Source organism: Nelumbo nucifera, chromosome 1, assembly GCF_055504915.1.
Source record: "Nelumbo nucifera cultivar China Antique chromosome 1, China Antique-T2T, whole genome shotgun sequence".
Classification (NCBI taxonomy): Eukaryota; Viridiplantae; Streptophyta; class Magnoliopsida; order Proteales; family Nelumbonaceae; genus Nelumbo; species Nelumbo nucifera.
In genome coordinates, this window is record NC_142649.1 from 199,725,760 (window position 1) to 199,749,396 (window position 23,637).

Below are 23,637 nucleotides of genomic sequence, written 5' to 3' on the forward strand. Positions count from 1 at the left end.
TTATCTATATACATGCAAACTCATTATTGCAGAGATTAGGTTTTCTGCAAAAACAAAGAGATCAAGATATTTATTCCTACAAGGTCGTTGAAGTTACTCATCCACCTAAGAAACTCGGCATTCATTGCTTTCCCTCTGAACAAAAGCTTGTCACGGTGGTGGTGGTTTTGGATTAAACCTGCAATTGCTGAAATCTCTGGGTATATTTAAGTTTTGCAAACAGTTATGAGTTATGAGGATGATGAGAATAAAACAAATAACAACGATTCAGCTATCAGGCCATCTTTCACTCTCGTCAGTCCTGAAGACATTTGTTCTCAGTTTCTTTAAAATCCGCTTTGCATTCAAAACCAGTGTTTGAGTTGCATCATTCACCATGATTAATTTACCAAGTAAGACTTACAAGTTATACATCATTACTTTCTTAGTTTCTTTGCATTCTTTTTTTTCCATGGATATTACATCACAAGGACCTTATTTTCTTTGCATTTTGTAATTTTTTTAATATAGAATGAGTACATTTACAAGTTATACATTGATGTATACCTATAAAGATTTACAAAAAAGAAAAATCATTAATACATTTGTAAAAATTTTCATCAATATTAAATCATTATAATAGACTATGCATTCTTTTTTTTTCCATGGATACATCATAAGGACCTTATTTTCTTTGCATTTTGTAATTTTTTTAATGTAGAATGAGTACATTTACAAGTTATACATTGATGTATACCTATAAAGATTTCAAAAGAGAAAAATCATTAATACATTTGTAAAAATTTTCATCAATATTAAATCATTCTAATAGACTTTATTTTCTAATTTAACTCCAGCTACAACGTTGGCATATACTAGCAGTAAGATAGGGATGCTGCGTAAAGTTGAAAATGTGAAAAAATCATAAAATATATAAAGGAAAAACTGAAGTCCTAAATACAACAACACAAATTACAAAACCTCCAAATACAGCTCTGAACTGGTCTCAAAATTTAGTAGGGTTCAACAGGCTTGCAGAAGCTTGCTCCAACATAAATTGCTTCTGAACTAAGCTCCTCTTCAATTAGCAATAACTGCAAACAGAAAAAAGAATTTTCATATCTAAGCAAACATGGCCCCATCTGAGGATTCAAAACCAATTTGCCATATCATATCACAAGAGAAGACAGAAGTATACACATGCAAAACAAGGCCCAATATGCTTATTGATTGTATTAGGCAAGACGCTCTGACATGCATGGGGCTCCTCTCTTAATTTTATCCCTGATAAAAAGCAAGGATTAGGAGAAAGATTGGCAGCATCTCAATGAAACAAGCACTACTACTATCTACTGAAATTACTCAATAAAGTAACATTCAAATTAAGTAAATTACTGTGGCCAGACCCATGGAGAGATCAGCAATGAAGGTGTCTTCTGTCTCTCCACTGGCAGAAACAGAACTTATGCGGTTATGCCACATATTTGAAAGTAAAAAGTATTATCTCCATAATCACAAGGCAAGGGTAAATCCAAATCTACGATGGCTGGCCATGACACCCTAGCACGCTTGGACATTTCCGCAGCTTCAATGCTCTCGGTCACAGAACCAATTTGGTTGATCTGTTTCCAACAGATGTAAAGGATTATGTACTTTTGGCTACTGACTGAAGTTCAAAACATGGAACACTCCCAAACAACCAAACAAGGTTATAAAATGGAACATTCTCACCACAAAATTAAATTAATTAATTAAGGCAACAAATGGTACCTTGGGAAGTAGAGCATTGCATGCCTTCTCTTTGATGGCTTCGTCAACCCTCTGTAAGCATGAACCAAATAGGCAGAGAGGTCAAAATACTGTAAAATGTGATTCTCAACCAGACAGAGATGAACAACTGTGGTGAAAATCTCAGGAAGCTCAAATATACATTTTTTATGAAGCTCAGAGGACACTGACAATTTACAGAGATGCACCAGCACACAACATTATCAGACTACATGCATTGCTGATATTGATTTTGCTTCATGTGAAATAAACCTACGCGAAAAATATGTATGTATATAGCAGTAAAAGAGAGGACAAGACCTAAACCATACAATGCAGTAATTGTATATTTGGGGTTCTTTGTATGTAGAAGGTATAATTTGGGGTAGGGGCACTAATAGCCCACTTGTAAAGGGGTATTATGCATAAAATGTAAGAATTATATAGTTATTCATCAAAAAAAAATAACAATATGGCTTATGCATAAAATGTAAGAATTATATATACCTTCATCACTTGGTCCTTGTAAAGAACCTTGATGGCTAAAAAGGTAGCGGTGGCAAATATCAGCATCAAGTTTTAGCATCACATGCTTCAAAATTTCAAAGTCAGTACAGGTAAATCTGACCTCATACATACAGAACTCTCTAGTTATATATATTAAACTAAAGATAGAAAGAGACTAGAAATCTATGAATATCCATATTGGCAATCAGAAGATATGCAAACCAAAAGGCACACATATTGGCATGCCCTAAGCTGCTCCACTCTCCCACATACTTATTTAAACACATTTTGAACATTCTTTCCATGCTTTACTCAATAGAGTTTTTTTTCAATCATGAGAAGAAAGAACTTTGCCAACTAAATAAAATTTCTACTTTTCCATGGAATAGCATAATTAACCTACTGAATGAAGCATGAGCATGTGAAGTGAATCAAAACATAATACAAAATCTACCCAAACTAAATGTTCACACATGCTGAAGAATAAAAAAATGAAAGCACAGTCAACATTACTTGATACCAGACATCAGAACAGACCAGCAAAATGTAAACTGAAGAATGACTGCACCACTGAGGACTAATTCAGTGTGTTTCTACTGTTGCTACAGTAGTTCCAACCAGTAAGGAGAAGAAGAAAGAGAAGGAGAAGAAGAAGAAGAAGAAGAAGATGAAAGAATTGTCGAACCTGATAGCTAAACCCTATCAGTCGACATCTTAATAGTGATTAGGCTCTAATTAAATGTATAAGGACTAAACTGCCCCTACTTAAGTATGGGACAGAGAACCTCTAATAAGACTGCCACATAAGCTCATAACTTAACAAAGGTGAGTTGACTAATCTACCCTTATTCGGCTAACTCTAACACTCCCCATCAAGCTGGAGAATATATGTCATATAATCCCAGCTTGTTACATATATAGTTCACTCTCCCTGAGCTTAAGGCTTTTGTAAACAAATCTGCCCACTGATCACCTGAGCTTACATGTTCTGTGCTTATCTCTCCAGTAAGAACCTCCTCCCTCACAAAGTGGCAATCAATCTCTATGTGCTTTGTTCTCTCATGAAAAACAGGGTTGGATGAGATATGGAGCGCAGCTTGATTGTCACAGTACAACTTCATAGGTTTATCCATGTGGAACCCGATTTCTTGTAGGAGATTCCTCAACCACACTAATTCACATGTAGTGTGTGCCATGGCTCTGTACTCGGCTTCAGCACTGCTTCTAGCTACAACCGCCTGCTTTTTTACTCTTCCACATCACAAGATTTCCTCCAAGAAATGTGTAGTAACCTGTAGTAGATCTTCTATCAGACACAGAGCCCGCCCAATTTGCATCCGTGTACCCAACTACTTCAAGTTTTCCTCCTGGTTTATACAATAGCCCACGACCCGGAGCTCCCTTCAGATATCTTACAATTCTAAGAACTGGATCCCAATGAGATATACGAGGGTTCTGCATAAATTGGCTCACCACACTGACTGCAAAGGAGATGTTTGGTCTCGTGATAGTCAAATAGTTCAGCTTCCCCACTAGTCGTCTATACCTTCCAGGATCATCAAATATTTCCCCTGTATCACTGCTCAACTTAACATTTGGTTCCATAGGAGTCTCAGCTGGTTTTGCACCTAACAGTCCTGTTTCGTCCAATAAATCAAGAACATATTTTCTTTGGCACAGGTTTACACCTTGTCTTGATCTAGCAACTTCTATACCCAAGAAATACTTCAATGTCCCAAGGTCTTTTGTTTGAAAATGATTTTGCAGAAAGACCTTTAGTTTGTCGATTCCCAATTTGTCACTGCTAGTTATGACAATATCATCCACATAGACCACTAATAAAATCTTTCCAGCTTCTGAGTCATAGCTGAACACTGAGTGATCAACATGGCATTGTTTCATTCCAAAATTCTTCACCACTTCACTAAACTTCCCGAACCAAGCACGAGGCGATTGTTTCAACCCATAAATTGCCTTTTTCAGTCTGCACACCTTACCAGCCTCCCCCTGAGCAACAAACCCAGGTGGTTGCTCCATATATACCTCCTCTATAAGGTCACCATGAAGGAAGGCATTTTTTATGTCAAGTTGAAATAGGGGCCAATCATACATAACTGCCAGGGAAATCAACACACAGACAGAGCTAATCTTAGCCACTGGAGAGAAGGTCTCCATATAGTCCACTCCATACAACTGTGAATAACCTTTAGCAACAAGTTTGGCTTTCAGACGCTCCACACTACCATCTGGCAAGTATTTAACAGTATATACCCATTTACAACCCACATGCTTACCAGGAGGAAGAGTAGTGAGCTCCCACGTGTGAGTATGCTGAAGAGCAAAGAGTTCCTTCTCCATTGCCTGCCTCCACCCAGGTGAACTAAGAGCCTCTTGGACATTGTTAGGTATGGAAATAGATGACAATAGTGAAACAAACTAGCATTGTGAGGCGGAAAGGCGAGATACTGAAACAAAATTGGAAATGGGATGGAAAGTAGAACTACGTTTACCTTTCCGTAAGGCAATGGGTAGATCAAGTCCTAAGGGTTCAGCAACAGGAGCAACGACAGGATCCGCGGACAAGGTAGATGCTGAAGGAGGGGCCGGTGTCGTTCGACGTGTATACACTTGCCGAATTGGTGGTCGTTCAGTAGGGATCTGCACTGGATGAGGTGACGAGTCAACTCCAACAGGAACACCCGGAACGGGATCACTGACCGAAAGAGGAAGAGGAAGTAAAGGTGGAGAGGAAGAGGCTTCAGTTCCTGAGAAGAAGGGAACAGACTCAAAAAATGTGACATCAGGACAGACATAGCACTTCCGAGTAATGGGATTGTAACACTTGTACCCTTTTTGAATCCGAGAGTAGCCAAGAAAGACACTTAATGGAGCGTGCATCCAACTTGTCTATTCCAGAACTCAGATTGTGAACAAAGCACACACAGCCAAAGATACGAGGTGTTAGTGGAAAGGGAGACAAGGTGGGGAACAAGATAGAGAAGGGAGACCGACCATGAAGAATAAAGGAGGGCATCCGATTAATGAGGAAACACGCAGTAAGTACAACATCACTCCAAAACCGTTTAGGAACACTCGTATGATGAAGAATAGACCGAGCCATTTCAAGGAGATGACGGTTCTTCCGTTCAGCCACCCCATTTTGTTGAGTGGATGCACATGAAGTTTGATGAATGATGCCATGTTCTAAATACTGTTGAAAGGAAGTAAGAAAATATTCACGACCATTATCTAAACGAAGAACTTTGATTGGAACACCAAATTGTGTACGTATTTCAACATGGAATTTTTGAAAAATGGAAAATAATTCACTCCTTTCTTTCATTAAATAAATCCATGTCATTCTTGAACAATCATCAATAAAAGTGACAAAATACTTGTAACCATTATAAAACTTTATTTTGATCGGGCCCCAAACATCTGAATGAACCAAAGCAAAAGGACTCAACATACGACTTTCAACTCTAGGACTGAAGGAAACACGACGATGTTTCCCAAACTGACACGACTCACACTGTAACACTGACAAATGACTCAAAGACGGAACTAGTATCTTGAGTGCCTTGAGAGAAGAATGTCCCAGTCGACAATGCCACTGTAGAGGAGTGAGTGAAGTCTAAAGTGCAACTGACGGTCCACCACCGTCAAGGTAATACAATCCACCAGCTTCATGCCCCCCACCAATCTTCCCCGTCCAGAGATCCTGAAAAATACAAGAGGAAGGGAAAAAAGTAACAGAACAATTAAGAGTCTTGATTAATTTACTAACAGACATAAGATTGAATGGAAACTTAGGGACATATAGAACAAATGATAAAGAAAGAGAAGCCATATCAACATTGCCAACACCACAGATGGGAGAGGAGGAACCATTGGCAAGGGTAACAGTTTGAGATGTGGAAGTTTCAAAGAGAGAAGAGAACACACCTGGAGTCCCAATCATCTGATCAGAGGCTCCAGAGTCAATAATACAAGGAGAGGTTTTAGATGACAAGCAAGCTATACCTGAGTGGGCAAGAGTAGCAGTAGTGTGCTGTGAAGTGGACTGAAGGAACCGCTCATACTCATCATGCGGTACACTCACCATCTCCCTTCCGGAAACAGATGTAGATGTGGAAGGAGTTAGGTCTGCCTGTTGATTATCACTGACATCAACCCCACCAGCAACAGCATGATTGGCCCATTTAGAGGGAGGGCGGCCATGGAGATCATAACAGAAATTTACCGAATGTCCTTCCCTGCCACAGTGGGTACACTTCCTTGTAGAGCTGCCTTTTTCTTTGCCACGGCCTCCCCCTGAGTCACGACCACCACCACGGCCAAATATGGAACCACCACGACCTCCTTGGGAGGCATGTCCTCCCCCTTTCGTACCACGTCCACCTCCTCTGGCTGTCACAAAAGCTGATCTATCAAACTGTGTGGGATTCTCTGTCTGTCCCAAAGAAATCCTGCGAAGCCGAGCAAACACTTCCTCAAGTGTAGGAAGGGTAGAGCCCCCCAATATTTGGGCCCTAACTGGTTCATACTCTGATTTCAACCCCACTAAGAACCTTGTGACATCTAGTTGTTCCCTCTGTTGTTGCTGAACCTTAACATCTGGAGTGAGAGGATGATAGACATTGAGTTCATTTCTGAGGTTCTTCATACTGGCATAGTACTCTTCTAGGGTTTTATTTCCTTGTTGCAGACCAAAGTACTCCTGATAGAGCTGATATACCCTTGTAGTATTATCTTGCCCAGAATACAGCTTCTTAGCATGTTCCCATATGTCCTTAGTTGTATCTAAGAACATGAAGTTGGCACTTATTTTGGGTTCCATACTGTTCCATAGCCATTTCATGATTTGAGCATCCTCCTGTTCCCAATCATCAAACCCTGGAGAGTCAGCCGATGGTTTATCTTCTTTCACATGCTTCACTTTTCTCTTTGCCTTGAGAAAAACTTCCACCGACTTGGCCCATGGAACATAGTTCTCACCATTCAGTTTAATTGAGGTCATCTGTACACCTAGATAGTCAGAGGAAACCACCACACTAGGTTTCTGATCACTACAGCCATCTCCCATTGCTGCCATGATATTCTTTCAATGCTGCCTCTAATCTGACTTCCCAATCAGCAACTAAGTGCTGTTGTCAAGAGTTTGATGTTTCAGAACCTACAGCAGTCCCTAAACACAATGATAGATACACACGCCTTTGTTCTTATCCACACCACTACTGATTTCACAAAAAAACACAGACTACACCGACATTAATTCAGCACTTACTAACCACATGCAAGCTCTCTTACAACTACTCAACAAAGTTTGTGCATCACAAGCACCACCACACAGCCATAGCTGTCACACACAATACAGACCTGTTTTAACGCTTTTAAGAGGGCACCACAAGACCAACAAGAACTCAACTAGTACCATTGCATTACACCTTGCACCATTCGGCCACCTACAGTAGCCCCTACACCATTCGGCCACCAGCAGCAGCCCTTACACCATTTGGTCACTGTAAACACAGCCTGTTCTTGGAATTTTTCCAAGAACCATGGCAACAACCAACCTAGTTCTCTAGGTTCTGATCAGTCCTCTCAAGTTCTTGAAGATTTTCAACCCAGAAATACCAACAGCACAGAGAGAAGAGATAACCAACCTTCATTTGAGAGCTTCAGCCAACCATTCACTGCTGAAGTTGTTTTCTTAGGAAAGGAGGTTCTGCGCACTAGAAAAAAAAAAGAGCTGAGATGTTTCAGGCCTGGAACGAACCACTTTTCTCCATTGACAACCCAGAGAAGAAAAGGAGAGAACTGAAGCACGAACTGAAGTTGTCACGAACTGAAACAGGTCACGAACCTTGCTCTGATACCATGTTTCTACTGTTGCTACAGTAGTCCGAACCAGTAAGGAGAAGAAGAAAGAGAAGGAGAAGAAGAAGAAGAAGATGAAAGAACTGTCGAACCTGATAGCTAAACCTTATTAGTCGACCTCTTAATAGTGATTAGGCTCTAATTAAATGTACAAGGACTAAACTGCCCCTACTTAAGTATGGGACAGAGAACCTCTAATAAGACTGCCACATAAGCTCATAACTTAACCAAGGTGAGTTGACTAATCTACCCTTATTCGGCTAACTCTAACACAATGCAATATGGAAATTCTAAAAGGATAATAGATGGATTTCTAAGCTAATTTTGTAACAGAAGTCATTTCCTTCATGTTATGTGTGGTTTGATAGAAAATAAGAGAAACAAAATATTGAGGGTGAAGTTGCTGAAGAACTTTCCCTCAACTTTCTTTAAAAAAAAAAAAAAACTGAAGTTCACTCCTTTAAAAAACTGAGTTGGACGTCCAAAGGAAACTTCTATAGGAAACGATAGACAAGAGTTCCTCGTAATTTCTTTTTCTATTGTTGAAAATGTGGTTATTTCTCTATTCCCAGATGCTCCAAAGGATAGTGTGTGCTACAGAAAGCCAATAAAGTCCTTCTTTTGCTTAACCCTCTTGCTGTCCATTGTCTGAGACAGTCTATCACGTGTTCAGGGAAAGTCCAACTATAATTGAAAAGATTGAAAAAGAAAATCCAGAATTTTCTAGTTTCCTCAGAGTGGATCAGAATATGATTGGCTGATTCCCCAGCTTTTAAGCAAAAATAGCATACATGTGGGGATAAATAGGACCTTCCATGGTTCTTTTTCTGAAGGAGATCAGAAGTGTCAATCTTCTTCAGACCAGCTTCCCACACACACACACACAAAAAAAAAAAAAAACTCTGGAAGGAATGTGTGTGCACCAAACTGTCTTGAAAGGGAATTGTATGGTTGTTTGTTCTTCCTTGATTAGAGCCCTAAAGCAGGACTTAGTTTAAAACCCACCTGCTGGGTGTAGGGTCAAGACTTGAGTGTTAGGGGTATTTGGGGAGAGGTACACTTCTCTGAGATGTATAAAAATCTAGATATTTCATCAAGTTCATTTTCCCTCAAAGGTCTTTTAAAGTCTAGGTTCCAATTGAACTGAGAGTGGTATAAGGATAAAACAAGGAAGATGGGAGCTTCTTTGTTTCGGGTAAGGCTGTAGAGGCGAGGAAAGGATGCAGCCAAGGTAGAGTCACCCCACCAAACATCAGTCAATTTTATTTTATCCCCATTTCCCACTTTGTACCTGATATAGGAAATGAAAAATTGGTAGGTTGAGAGTATACCTTTCCAAGGGTTTATGACCTTGATCCGGTTCAAGTGCAAACTGCAATCCCAACCATTGGCGTGCTTCCCATACTTGCTGGTGATGATCTCAGTCCATAGGGCATTCAGTTCCTGAGGAAATCTCCACAACCATTTACTTAGAAGAGTTGTGTTTTTTTCTCTCAAATGACCTATCCCCAAGCCTCCATCCTCCTTAGATTTGCACACCTAGGACCAATTCACGAGATCAGATCCCTTTTCCCCACTTCCTTCCCATAGAAAATTTCTTTGAAGTTTTTCAAGCCAATTGGCAATTTTGGTTGGCATTCGAAAGGTCGAGAGATAGTATGTTGGCAGGTTTGCGTTTGCCAGAGAAGCTTTAATGAGGGTGAGTCTCCCACCTTTGGACAAGTAGTCTCTTTTCCACGTGGCCAATTTTTTTCACACTTTTCTATCATTGGGTCCCAGAAACTTTGAACCTTCAGATTCCCTCCAAGAGGCATTCCAAGACAGGAAAATGGAAGACTTTCAACATTACAGCCCAAAATTTCCTTGAATCTGTTTAGGGATTGAGCATTTACTATGTTCATCCCTGCAATACTGTTCTTAGGAAAGTTAACACGAAGCCCCGAAATCCATTTAAAACAGATTATGACCCTTTTCATATTAACAACGTTGTCTTCTTCAGCCACTAAAAACAACATAACGTCATCTGCAAATTGAAGGTGCATAAGCTGAATTGAATCTCTACCAACTTCGTAACCTCTCACCAACCCTATCAGATTTGCTTTCTTCACCAGCTGACTAAATATTTCCATTACGAGAGTGAAGAGTAAGGAAGAGAGGGGGCAACCTGTTCTTAATCCTCTACTAGCATTGAAGTAACCTTTAGGTTGCCCATTGATTAGGACTGAAAACCACGTGGATTTAATACATCTCTCCACCCACTGAATCCATCTTCTTCCAAATCCCATTAGCCTCATGATTTCTAATACACACTCCCAATCCACTTTGTCATATGCTTTTTCCAAATCTAGCTTCACAATCACCCCCGGCTTGCCGTTTCATTTTCTTCTCTTCAACACATTCGTTTGCTATCAGGATGCCATCAACAATCTGCCGCCCTTTAACAAAAGCAAATTGATTTGGGGAAATGATCTCACCTAGAATTTCCTTCAATCTCCTAGCCAACATCTTTGCTAGTATTTTGTAGACACTTCCAACTAGACTGATAGGTCTGAAATCTTTTACTTCAAAAGTGCCTAGCTTTTTGGGAATCAGACAAATGAAGTTGGAATTGTTTCCCTTATTTACAATAGCCGAGTGGTAGAAGTCTTTGAACACCTTTAACAGATCTTGTCTGATAATATCCCAACAAGTCTGATAGAAAAAATAGTGGAAATCCGTCCGACCCTGCTTCCTTATCACCATCCATGTTGAAGACTGCTTCCATCACTTCTTATTCTTGGAATTCCCTTTCTAACCAGATTTTACTCACCTCTGAAATCTTAGAGCCTTCCCAAGAGCTTAGAAAAGTGTCTCTACTTTCAGTCTTCGAATAGAAATCTTTGAAGAAGCTTAAAAAGGCTTCAGAGATTTCTTCAAGGTCCTCCACCTCTCTCTGCCCAATTTTTATTTTTGAGATGTGGTTCCTTTTTCTTCTCCCAGAAGCATATATGTGAAAGAATCTAGAATTGTTATCTCCCTGTTTCAGCCATCTGATCCTTGATCTTTGTCTCCAATACACTTCTTCACGCCTTACCACCTTTTCCCATTCTTGTCTTAGGCTGATTCTCCTTCTTCTTCCACTCTCCTCTAAATGGTTGGTTTGCTCCTTTTGGTCTAGATAATCCAATTATGTTAACAATGTTAATTTCTCTTCCTTGAATGCTTTAAATTCCTCTTTTCCCCATCTTTTCATATTCCTTTTTACATACCTTAGCTTTTCCAAAAACCTATAACTTGGCCAGCCTTCCACTTTGCATTCCTCCCACCAGGTTGCCACCTTCTTAGAAAAATCTTTATGCTCAGTCCAGAATTTTTCCAATCTGAAAGGGGTTTTTCCCCGAACCATCAGATCTGTGTTGAGAGCGATTGGCCAATGATCAGAGATGCAACGGGACCGGATCTCCTGATAGGTCAAGGGGTAAAGGTCTTTTTGTTCTGTTGATATTAGAAATCTGTCTATCTGCACCTTAGAGCATTCTATTGCATGTTGGACCAGGTGAAATCGCCATTTCTAGGAGGGAGATAATGCAATCTGTGTCAAGAAATAAACATGGAAAACTCCATACTTCTGTTAACTCTTCTCCCGTTTGAGTGCTCATGACGGAATCTAGTGACGTTGAAATCTCCATCCACAACCTAGGGAATGTCTTCCTGTTCATGAAGGGAATCCAGCTCCTCCCAAAACTGATTCCTCTTGGAAGGGGTATTAGGACTATAGACCACAGTTAAAGTCCAAGTGAAACCATCTGCCTTATTAGTAAGAAGGACTGAAATCATGAATTCACCTTTATCTACCTCTACTCCGGAAACTACATCTTCTCTCCACATTATGTGAATCCCTCCCGAGGTGCTTGTAGTAGGATTGTGTTTTAACCAATTTCTGCCTCACTCCCCAAATTGTTTTTATCAATTTCCTGTCCACTACTTTTTTTATTTCCTACATAGGATTATGTCAGGATTCTCTCTTCTCAAAGTGTCTTTCACTATGCTTCTCTTGACATCACCACCCAACCCCCTGACGTTCTAGCTCAAGATCTTCATTAGTTTACTCTGGTTGACTTCCCCTTACTTAACCTTCTACTCTCTTCCCTTGTACGATCCACATATTGATCCACTATACCCCATTGCAGACACTTTAATTCCCTGCCAAGCCCCTTTCTTTTTTCCTTTCTTTGAGTCATTTACTTCCCTAGGCTCACCTTTTTCCTTTGTATTCTTTCTTTCCAAGAACGAGGTCCCACTAGTTTCACGGCAATAAATTCCTAATTACCTCGCCATCTAATGTTCATTAACTTTCTGTTTTTCCTTTTCTTGACCTGCTGTAGCTTGGGCCCCTGCTTTGATAAACAAAGTTTCCTTTGAACCAGATCTGCGATAGTGATTATTGGGATTGACCAATGCTTGGGATTGCTGATCACCTGAACTTGGAGCACAAGGAAACAAAGGGTCACAGTGAGGAGGAAAGCTACTAAGATTAGATAAACAGGGAGACTCAAGGTTTGAAGAATAGCAAGATCTAGAAGAGTTTGCATTCAGAGAGTGCGGTGAGTTTCTTCCTCGTCCATCCTCAAAGCATCTGGAAGCAGGCAACCGATTCCCATAATCCAGATCAACTAGACAGACTTCTTCCAGCAAATCAGTGCACATCCTGCGGATCAACCTTTGTTCTCTGTCGTGTAGGAACTCAGGTCTTTATCTGAATCCGAGTCTTCTACTTCTCCAAAAGAGCTTGACATTGGATACATGGGAGTCGGTGATCGGAAGACTTCTTTCCAACGAGTTTTTGAGCTTGGGGGGGTTTTAGGGATGTCTCGTCCGCTGTAAGTAAGAGTCGAAAGAGGGCTAGGCGTGTAAGGACCTTCACGCGTGCGAACAGCTTGAGAAAATTGGGTTCGGCTCAAGGAATCGCTGGTATTCTTATCCAGGTTAGCGGAGTCCTCTTTGTGCTAATGTGTCTCACTCAAACCTAGAAGCTACACCTCAAGCGTTGAGCTGAACTTTCGAGCCGAGACTTCTTTTGAAATTTGAACTAGCTTCCTTTTTTGTCTCTTTGAAGTAGTCTTCCTCTCTCCCTTTCTCTTACTTTTACCCAATAGAGCAAAATCCCACCTGTTCCTGACTTCACCCGACTCTTTAGTACCTGCTACATTTTTTCCTTCCTTAGCACGTAACCAACCTACCCCATCTCCTGGCTGATCGAGGGGCATAGAGAGCTCGTGTGTTTGAGGACCGTTGCTCCGAGATGACTCAGCAGGTTGGGCACTTAACTTGGTTGTCTTCTCTACTACGACCAAGGCAAGGAACCAGACATTCCTATCAAGGACTGCTATCGGTCGAGGAATGGAGTGTACTCCATGGTTTTTCACTTTCAAACAAGCAACACTCAACTCATATAAGCTTTTTGTTTTGGGATCAATTTCTTCTAATCCACTGCACAGACTTCCAATCAGCTCAAAAATTTCCTCCTTCCACAAATGAAATGGGAGTATGTGGATTGCAATCCATCCATTGAACAATAAATCAGAAGGGATGGAATTTACAATTGGCCACCAACAATTTAGCTTCACCCAACTACCGTAAATGTAAAACTTCTCCAATCTAGCCCAAGCAGAAACTAGAGTGAACCCCACCGCTTTGTTCCTGGAGAAAGGGTGAAGATGAATGAGGGTTAGAGAGTGGAGATTTGCCGAGAGGCTGAGCTCAATTTCGTAACAACCCAGTTGGTCAGGTTTGGTACATACGAACGCGTTCTTCACTTCTTCCATTGTCCGAAAGGTCTTTCCTGGGTGGCGATAGAAATATGAGCTGAACCTCCAACCTACAACTCTGCTTCGCCCATCCATTAAAGATAGAAAGGCGACTGGGATTTCAAAGGCTGAAGGTCCAAGCTTAGGCAAGAAGGAATCAAGCACTTCGACAAAAGTCTTCCAGCCTAATTTCTTTTTTCTTCAGGGATGCAGATGGATCTTAGTTTTTTTGCGAGTTCCCAGCAGCTTAATCGGATGAATCTTCCCCAATGGTTTTCGCTTTGTTGAATGAGAAACACCTTCCCTCTGTGAACGTGTTTACACTCCTTCACTATTCCTTTTTGCGAGAAAATCACCTCTCGAAGGAAATCTTTCGTCCAGGTCATCTCCTTTGCTTTTAGAGATATTCTCGACCAGCCACCCCTAAATCTCTCGGTTTGCATTAAAAAATCATCTTGGTTAAGTGGGTTTGTATCAAACTTGAATGATTTTGAGCCGATTGTTATTGACTTTCTCATCATTTTCTTTAACGTTCGTCGTTGGTCATTGCTCAGTCTCCACCGAGTGCACTTGGGGAGACTTCTAATCCTCCAAAGAAGCATCCAATCAGCTGCTAAAGAAGAGCCTAGAAAGATATTTTACATATGAAAGAAAGAAAGTTAAATGGAAATTTCAAAAGAAATAAAGTTAAATGTTTTATATACACATAATGCATATATATTCTTATAAGAGTAAGACAATTTCTACCTTCCTTTTCACTCCATAATCAATTTTGTGAGCACATCAAGGTCTCCAAATTACCCAGATGAAGCCTACTTCAACGACTAACTACCCTCCCACCAGTACTAAAAGTTCATTCAGAAGCAACTACGGAAACAAGAGGAAGGGCTTGAATCCTCTCTCAACCCTTTTTACTTATGTGTATTATTTCTTATAAAATATATAACATATATTTAATAAAAATATATACAGGTTTATAGTCAGCTATTGGGAGTTGGGTACCCTAAGGTCAAAAACCAAATCCTATAGGGTTTTGATAAACATGTCCTATTAGAGTCGGGATGGGCTGGCTACCTAAAAATTCCCACGAAATTGCCATCCTTACCGACAAGTTTATTGTAGTTAGTAGTCGATTAAGACTACAATCAGTCTTGAATCCGAAAGTAAAAGAAAGATTTCAGATGGAGAAAAGAAGAAGAAAAGAGGGAGAAAGCAGAAGCACACGAAGGGTTTTAGAAAAGGAGAGAGAGGGTCGAATAGAATCAATCTGCCGACCCACTCTTAATATTTATATGTTTACTAATTGTAAAAAAGGCTGAATTGCCCTTAATGCTTACATGAAAAATAAACTAATAATAAAGCTGAAATAACAAGCTGTAACAACAAAACTGAAATAACTACCAACTAACACTGACATAACTAACAAAGAATACATGCTGTGCTGCCATACGAACACAGTGGGGACCACAGCCGTGGGATCCACATCAGTGTTCTCTACATAGTTGCTGGCTAAACTAAGATTTTTTGTAGTGTTATATGACACACACAAAATCACCATGTAGTTTAGAGTAATTATAGGTATTATGGATGGGCTATCATCAATTCAAATAAGGGATCCATGAAATCATGTATTTCAATGATAGTTGGAGGCAGCTTTGCATGTGTTCTGTTCTATTAAACTCCATGAAAACACAGCAGCAGTTCAGTGGTTCCTTCTTGTGCTTCTTGTATTCATTGTTCAAATTATTTAGAGGTGGAAGTATTTACCGCTTTGTAATTGGTTAGATATCTTCTAGATATAAAAGTCCTTTGGCACTTGATTTTTCTTATAAGCATTGGACACTTCATCATCATATCCAAGAAACAAATTTGATAGTAATATAGACTGGATATCTCATTTGAATTAGTCCTAAAATTAGCCAAACACCTTGTTGACTCTTGCAAATGAATTTCTGATCAACCAATCTGGGATATTTTAGAATGGGTCTCCCAGGTCCTGGGGTACAGCAGTACAGCCAAGATCTGATAAAAGTCCCTTCTTTTTTGTTCTACTGGATATATCATATAAAACATCCATTGTCATTCTGGTTTATCCCAAGAGTAGGGCCATAGGGGTACTGTTTATGCTTGTAATTCCTCTTCTTCCTTAGATTAACAAAGCCCTCTGATTGTCTTTAGTTGTTTCTGATAAAAAAATTTTCGTTTCTCAAAGAGAATGTCGCACAGTTTAATTAGTTGATACTGTATGCAAGCCCTCTGATTGTCTTCGTTTCTCGAAGGGTTTCAAAAGAAAATCAGTCAAAAATAGATTTGTTTATTTAGTTCCCTTGGAACTTTGCAACAGAAACAACTTTTGTTTTACTGAGAACTTGGAAGGACGGAGTCGATCAGAATAATATTCTGAAACTAAAGTTAATGGGTACTTGAAAACGTAGATAAAAGTCCCGCATTTAAATTAAAACATTACAAAAACAACATCAGAACAAAAATGGAAGCCAATAACCCACCAAAGAGCTAATTATAATTGCATTGACAAATACTGGTGTTCCATCTCCACTCAACTCACAATCTCATAGCAATTCCGCAAGTATACATAAATTATCTTTTACCCAGTAATCATTGTGCCTGCACCTTCATCGGTGAGGATCTCGAGAAGTAATGAATGTGGAAGCCGGCCGTCAATGATACTTGCAGTACGCACCCCCTGCGCGAGCGATCGAATGCAGCAATTCACTTTCGGAATCATCCCACCAGCGATCTTCCCTTCATCCATCATCTTCTTCACTCCCTTAATATCAATTTCCTTCACCAATGTCGTGGGTTCATCCTTATTTTCAAGAATTCCGGCAACATCTGTCAAGAGGATCAGCTTCTCAGCTCCAAGCGCTGCCGCCAGTTCCCCAGCAACCGTGTCAGCATTAATGTTATACGCCTGACCATTTTCGTCCGCCGCTACCGATGCAATCACCGGAATGAAATCATTAGCAACAAGCGGGCGGAGGATGGTTGGATCAACCCGAGCAATGTCACCGACAAACCCAAGTTGAGCAGCTTTGGCAGATGGCCGGGCGGTGAGGAGGCGACCATCTTTGCCGGAGAGACCGACAGCAGTGGCTCCGGCCTTGTTGATGAGAGAAACTAAGTGTTTATTGACCTTACCGACGAGGACCATTTCAACTATTTCCATGGTGGGCGTGTCAGTCACTCGGAGACCATCGACAAACTTGGGTTGCTGGCCGAGTCGGCCAAGCATGGAGTTAATTTCGGGGCCACCTCCATGGACGAAGACGGGACGAAGACCAACGCAGGAGAGGAGGACGAGATCGTTGATAACGGATGCCTGGAGATTTTTATCCTTCATGGCTGCGCCACCGTACTTGACGAGGATGGTCTTGCCGCGAAATTTCTGGATAAATGGGAGGGATTCCGCGAGGATATCTACGCGGGTTTGAGCGGCCGCTTTTGATGTCGAAGCAAGGGATTGATCCGGTGGCGATATTGCTGGTTCTGTTGTCGAAATTGATGATTTGAGAGGAGGAAAAGTGAGGAGTGGAGAAGTGGGTTTTCTAGTAGAAGTGGAGAGAGTCGAAAGGAACGGGAGGTTAGCGTTAAAATTAGGGTTGCTCGGATGATTGGAAATGGAGGGAAGAGATGCAAGCGTAGGGGCTTTTGCAGTAAACATCTTCTTCTGTTTCTGTATCTCCCTCACTGCCCTTTTGTAGCTGTGTCGCGGTGTTCTCAGGAGAAAGCGAACCCTCTCTGCCGGCGTCTCTACTCTCTAGGTCGAGGGTTTTGGTTTGGAGTTGGTGGGCAATACTCCTACCCAGTGGGAGGATATTAGGATATATGTCCGACAAGTGGATTGACCCACTTGATTTAAGTATATTCTCTATTTAAAAAATGTTAGTAAATATGATTTATTTAATTATTTTAAAAATCCTATTTTACCCTTATTTGTTAATAATATTTACAAATTGTTCTAGGTTGGAAATAACCACCACCTATTTGACGAAATGTATGAATGGACCAAGTTCATAAAAATCCTTTCCAACCCACAAACCAACTCCCTCATATGCTATTATGCTAGGTTGCATAGCCTGACCAAACATCTCCTTCTCCAAGTGCGGAATAAACAAAAGACCCCCTCCCCTTGCACCTGGTGTTGCTCCCCCTAGGCACACCCAGCCCACATGCTAGGCCACCCCTTGCCCTGCTTACCCGCCAACCACCCCACTCTTCGAAAAAATGCCTCAATGAGGACAGCAATAAAAAGCCAAGAAAACTCCTACCCCTCTCCCTTCTCACCATATAAACACAAGGTAGTGGAGCAAGAATAGTAACAAATTACTCGATCTGCAAAGTAATTGATCCAACGCACCGTTACCTGAAACCCATTGATATCAAGATGTTAAGATTAAAACGCAAATGGGTTCATTTTGTTTCTACATTTATCTCAGTGAAATGGAATTTGGCACCAATTCTGCTCGTTCGGCAATTCTGTCATTTGGAACCAATTTCATAGTTGATCAGAATTCAGAGACTGGCAGTAAAATAATTGCAAGTGATGCTTCTGTGGTGGTGTTTGTCATTTGCATTCATCTGACTGAGAGGGTATGGAATATAATTCTGTTTCAGATCTTTTCATCAAAAAAACAACCTTCTTGAGAATTGGAAATGGTCAATATCTCTGATCAGTAAACGAAAAATAATCTTATTGCAAATGTTTATTAGAAACAGGGAATGGATCTTTTTTAAATGTTGATTTTTTTCAGCAATGTAGAGGAGAATCATAACTAAATAATTTTATTTTCATGGCATCCAAAAAGGTGTGATCCAACACAATTCCAAAATCTTTCATGAGTAAAGGAACGATTGCATTTTGTATCCATGAGAGGTCACAAAAATCTATGTTTATTAGAAACCGGGAATGGATCTTTTTTAAATGTTGATTTTTTTCAGCAATGTAGAGGAGAATCATAACTAAATCATTTTATTTTCATGGCATCCAAAAAGGTGTGATCCAACACAATTCCAAAATCTTTCATGAGTAAAGGAACGATTGCATTTTGTATCCATGAGAGGTCACAAAAATCTATGTTTATTAGAAACCGGGAATGGATCTTTTTTAAATGTTGATTTTTTTCAGCAATGTAGAGGAGAATCATAACTAAATCATTTTATTTTCATGGCATCCAAAAAGGTGTGATCCAACACAATCCCAAAATCTTTCATGAGTAAAGGAACGATTGCATTTTGTATCCATGAGAGGTCACAAAAATCTATTCTATCAAAATCCAAGAAAACATGGCAAAGGAAATGTGAAAAAAAAAACAAAGAAAATCATATCAATCAAATTACTGAGATTTACAATGAATCAATTAATACAATTCAATCTTAAAAGAATTGTAAAAATCTCTTGATCTATGATTAAAATGTGGTCCTCTCCTTGACTAAGAAAAGGTACCTACTTTGATTTTCTTCCTCAGTGTTCTTCTTGTCTCTTTACAGTTCATTCTTTTTGTTTCCCACTTAAGCTCCCAAAACCCTTGCAGAAGTAGTTGGTCTTCTAATTATTCTTCCTTGAACTTCTATACCGATGTCTTCTACAGTGCTTAGAGCCTTTTCTGCAATGAAAGGATGAAGCAATAGCATATTAGTCATTTACCTGAAGCCGGCATTCCTCACAAAACATCTCTTTGAAAATCCTTCCCCTCCTCTTATATCTCCTTGAGCATCAAATGTGAGTTATGGCCAGTCTACCCCCTCTACAGACTAAGCGAGGTAAAACTAGAATACACCCTCCATTTCACATTCTGAGCTTCGAACAATGAAGTTGAATATGAGGCATTTATAGTCGAGCTATCATTGGCGAAAGAAGTCGGGGCTAAGCATCTCGTGTTGTGCAGCAATTCATAGTTACTAGTTAACCAAGTGAATGGACAGTATGAGGCTCGAGAGCCCACCATGTCGGCCTACCTGGCCAAGGTAAGGGAGCTCTTGCCCAACTTCCATTATTGGCATATCCAACAAATCCCAAGATCAAAGAACACGGAAGTCAACGCACTCTCAAAGTTGGCTAGCACAATCGACTCCAATAAAAGGATGGTTTACATAGAAGACATGCCATGCCCAACAATAGAAAGGGTGGCAAAAGAGGTTGTCACTGTGCTGACAATAGAGCCGAGTTGGATGGATCCGCTCATTGACTATCTGCTTCTTGGTACCCTGCGATAAGAATGTAACATGGCCCAGAGGGTAGAGCAACAAGCAGGTCGCTACGTGATCGTAGGAGAGCATCTATACAGGAGATCGTTCACACTCCCCTACCTATGCTGTTTACGCCGAATTGAAGTGGACTAAGTACTACAGGAAATTCACGAAGGTCTCTACAGATGACACTTGCGGGGCAGAGCGCTCGCCCAAAAAGCGCTACGACAAGGCTACTATTGGCCTACACTAAAAGCGGACACAACCAAACTAGTGCATAAATGTGACGAGTGCCAATGGCACACCAATATCCTACATCAACTTGCAACCTACCTAAAATATCTCACTACCCATGGCCTTTCGCATAGTGGGGAATCGATATACTTGGCTACTTTCCACCAGCAACCGAGCAAAGGAAGTTTTTAGTCGTAGCAGTTGATTATTTCACAAAATTGGTAGAGGTCGAGCCACTGGTAACTATTATACCTTGGAATGTGCAGAATTTCTTCTAGAGAAACATTGTATGCAAATTCAGAATACCAAAACTACTGATCTCAGACAATAGAAAACAATTTGAAGACATCAAGTTTCAAAACTAGTGCGCAGAGATGGGCATATAGCAGAATGTCACATCAGTCACTCATCCTCAAAAAAATGGTCAGGCCGAGGTAACAAACAGGGCGACACTCCACGACCTTAAAGCTCAGCTTTCCCGAGCTAAAGGTTTAAGGGTGGGCGAGCTGCCCAACGTATTATAGTTCTACTAAACAACTATCATGACAACGGCCGGTGAAACACCTTTCAATCTGACATGCGGGACTAAAGTTATGATCCCAATAGAAATCGAAGTGTTGACCTTATGATCCGAGACTTATGACAAGGTGACCAATGAGGACGATCTACGGACCAACCTCGACTTGATAAAATAAATTTGTGATCTTGCCTATATTCGAACTATAGCATACCAACAGTGAGTGGCTTAATACTATAACGCCCGAGTCAAGATACGCCAATTTAGAATTGGCGACCTAGTACTCAGGAAGGTTTTGGTGCCTGAACCTGGTGTAGGAAAGCTACGTCTGAACTGGGAAGGCCCTTATAGAGTCGTCAATGTAATTGGTGAAAATGCATACGAACTCAAAACATTGGAGGGGAAGCTAGTACCCCACGCATGGAATATAGACAACTTAAGGAGATATTATCTGTGAAAAGAAGCTGAATACAAAAATGTGAAAATCCTTCCCCTCCTCTTACTTTAAAAAAAAAATCAAAATATCTCGACCTAGACAAACATTTCATATACTTCAATACAAAAATACCACAGTCATTATTCCTACAAACACATTATAAATGATGGTAAACTCAATCACAAATGAATAAATGAAATTTAGAATGCTAGATTCACTAATGACAATGAAAGATAAACATACCCTTCTTGTTATGGAGCCCACATAATACCCTCAAATTGACATTGTCTAATGCTAGTAATGTGAGCTTGTAGCAAAGATATATAAAAGTCACACTACAAAATACAAAGGATTGAAACAAGGAATCTGTACTCATTGGAAAATAAACATGTTCTAGACAAGAAAAAACTAACAAAAATTAGAAAAAGTATCATGTTTGCAATGAAGGCTCTATACACGGAGGATTTCATTGAATCATATACCCGAATATTCTTCTCACACACGTCAATGACGACAAGTTGCCAGTGTGAGCTACCATTAATTGGAATAAAAATATTATCATACTTAACATTGTTTAAAGGTTCAAACCATTTATTTAATTTTATTGTCCTTTTTTTATTAAAACAACCATGCATTATAAGTAATGGTGTTAATTTATTCTTTAAATGAGCAGCATTTAGTAAATCATAATGATAGATAAGATAAGAACAAACCTGTGCTAATGTAGGCATGTAACAAAAATAATACTTGTTATAGTGCCTCGACTGCAGTAGTGTCGCATAAGCATATATGACCTATGGAATACCATAGATGGAATTGTTTTCATGCAGTTGACACACATATACCGTATGGATAAGATTAAGAAATAATTCCACCACCATATTTACTTCTTTGCACAGCTATCCTTCCATATCAAACAATTTTTTTCATATGTATGTGTCACTACAATTACAACACAAGCAAAGGAATGGTAGGATGAAATAAATAAGAAAAATGTGAGAAATGCTAGTGATGGTGCGCGATCTGAGCACTCCTAGCTGGCAGAGGCTGTGCTCCTAGCTGGCGCCGGACAAGATACCTGCGAGGAACAAGGTGAAGGATTCCCGGGGAGCTCTCCCGGTGGGAACACTCCAATGCTTAAGTCAGAACTTGGTGGAGAGCTGAGAAAGAGAGAGTTGCGGAGAAATAAGCTAAGAGTAGAGATGCGCAAATTGCAATTACCTTTGCTCTTTGGGGGTCGGAGCTCTTATATAGCAGTATCCTGTCAAATCAGGCATAACCGCCTCTGATTCTATGCCGCAGTCATTACTTGTCAGGGCTGCACAGGTAACTGTTGCAGAGTACGGCCCTGCCAAGCGGGGGACACCTCTCAGGGTTGGTAGGCACGACGCCACCTGGCGAGAGGCGTGGGTGCAAGTCTCCAGGTTTGGCAGGTACAGTTGTCAGACAGAAGATCTTCTTGTGATACGTCGAGCTGTTTTTTCGCGAGCTGCCTTACACCGAGCTACCCGAGCTGCAGGTGCCGTAACGAGGTGCCTCTACCCAAGGTGGCCTACTTAGGTTTGGGCAGGAATAAATTTATTCTACCTTAGGACGCTCCCGAGCTCACCCCGAAGTGCCTTGGGCTCGAGAGATTCCTGTCTTGGGAGAACCTTAGCTCGGAACGCTTCCTTGGAAGAATCTTATCTCGGGGTAATCAGTGTGTCATCCGGTACCAAGCTACCACGCTGGATCTTGGTGGACTGGCCACGCTGAGTTGTCACTTATGCTGAGTCACGTCTACGTGTCCTCTTATGATGAGTTCGGGTCAAATCACCCTCCATCAATTGCCCCCCACTCTCCGAGCCAGGGGTCCTGACTTGGTGTGGGGAGTTCACGACGTGACGAGTGGATTTGGCCCGAAGTCTAGGTTGCCTCGTCAGAGTTCGCCGGTCGGACCAGTTCGTTACTCGGCTCAATCAAGGATAACCCGGGTCGCGTACAGTTCACGCGCAGACGTCACGCGATCTATAGACTCCGCGGACGTCAAAAAATGCGCTAAACTGATTTCACCTCGGGGGTCGCGCAACCGGTTTTCTTGAGAGCCGTTAGATCGTCTTGATCGCAACCGTTGAATCTCGGGCATACCGGCTATAAATAGGGGGGACCCCCGTCATTTTCTCTGCCACAAGTTCACTAATGTTCGTCTTGAGGTCGCGGCTAAGCTCTTCAACTCGAGTTTTCCAGTCCACCACTCTTCCTAGTTCGGTCGTCTTCCCTTGGTGAGTCTCCTTAGCCTTTCCTCTTCAGTTCAGTTCCAGTCTTTTCAGTTTCATAGTTAGCTT

At 40.8% G+C, this 23,637-nt stretch overlaps 1 protein-coding gene across 13 annotated transcripts; it reads right to left on the bottom strand.

Annotated features, from left to right (window-relative positions):
* Nucleotides 1-782: 782 nt before the first annotated feature.
* Nucleotides 783-17,759, bottom strand: NAGK (N-acetyl-l-glutamate kinase). 13 transcript variants are annotated; one of them, XR_016080894.1, is made up of 5 exons: nucleotides 16,551-17,759; nucleotides 2,254-2,288; nucleotides 1,750-1,800; nucleotides 1,178-1,601; nucleotides 783-1,073 (listed from the first exon to the last, which is right to left on the bottom strand). XR_016080894.1 is itself a non-coding variant. In XM_088895824.1 (4 exons), the coding sequence occupies exons 1-4, from the start codon at nucleotides 17,599-17,601 to the stop codon at nucleotides 993-995; spliced, it is 1,218 nt and encodes a 405-aa protein (XP_088751950.1). In that variant the 5' UTR covers nucleotides 17,602-17,759; the 3' UTR covers nucleotides 783-992. The 13 variants fall into 13 exon arrangements, 7 of the variants coding, with proteins under 7 accessions (XP_088751950.1, XP_010264379.1, XP_010264381.1 ...); XR_016080897.1 differs by lacking the exon at nucleotides 2,254-2,288 and having other exon boundaries at nucleotides 1,178-1,263; nucleotides 1,375-1,601; nucleotides 16,529-17,758; XR_016080896.1 differs by lacking the exon at nucleotides 783-1,073 and having other exon boundaries at nucleotides 1,178-1,263; nucleotides 1,386-1,601.
* Nucleotides 17,760-23,637: the final 5,878 nt, after the last annotated feature.

Coding starts and splice junctions, on each gene's coding strand:
- NAGK (XM_088895824.1), bottom strand. CDS start 17,601: ATGTTTACTGCAAAAGCCCCTACGCTTGCATCTCTTCCCTCCATTTCC. Junction 2,289..16,550: donor CGAGATCCTCACCGATGAAG/GTGCAGGCACAA, acceptor CTACCTTTTTAG/CCATCAAGGTTCTTTACAAG. Junction 1,074..1,749: donor GCAATGCTCTACTTCCCAAG/GTACCATTTGTT, acceptor TTCTGTTTGCAG/TTATTGCTAATTGAAGAGGA.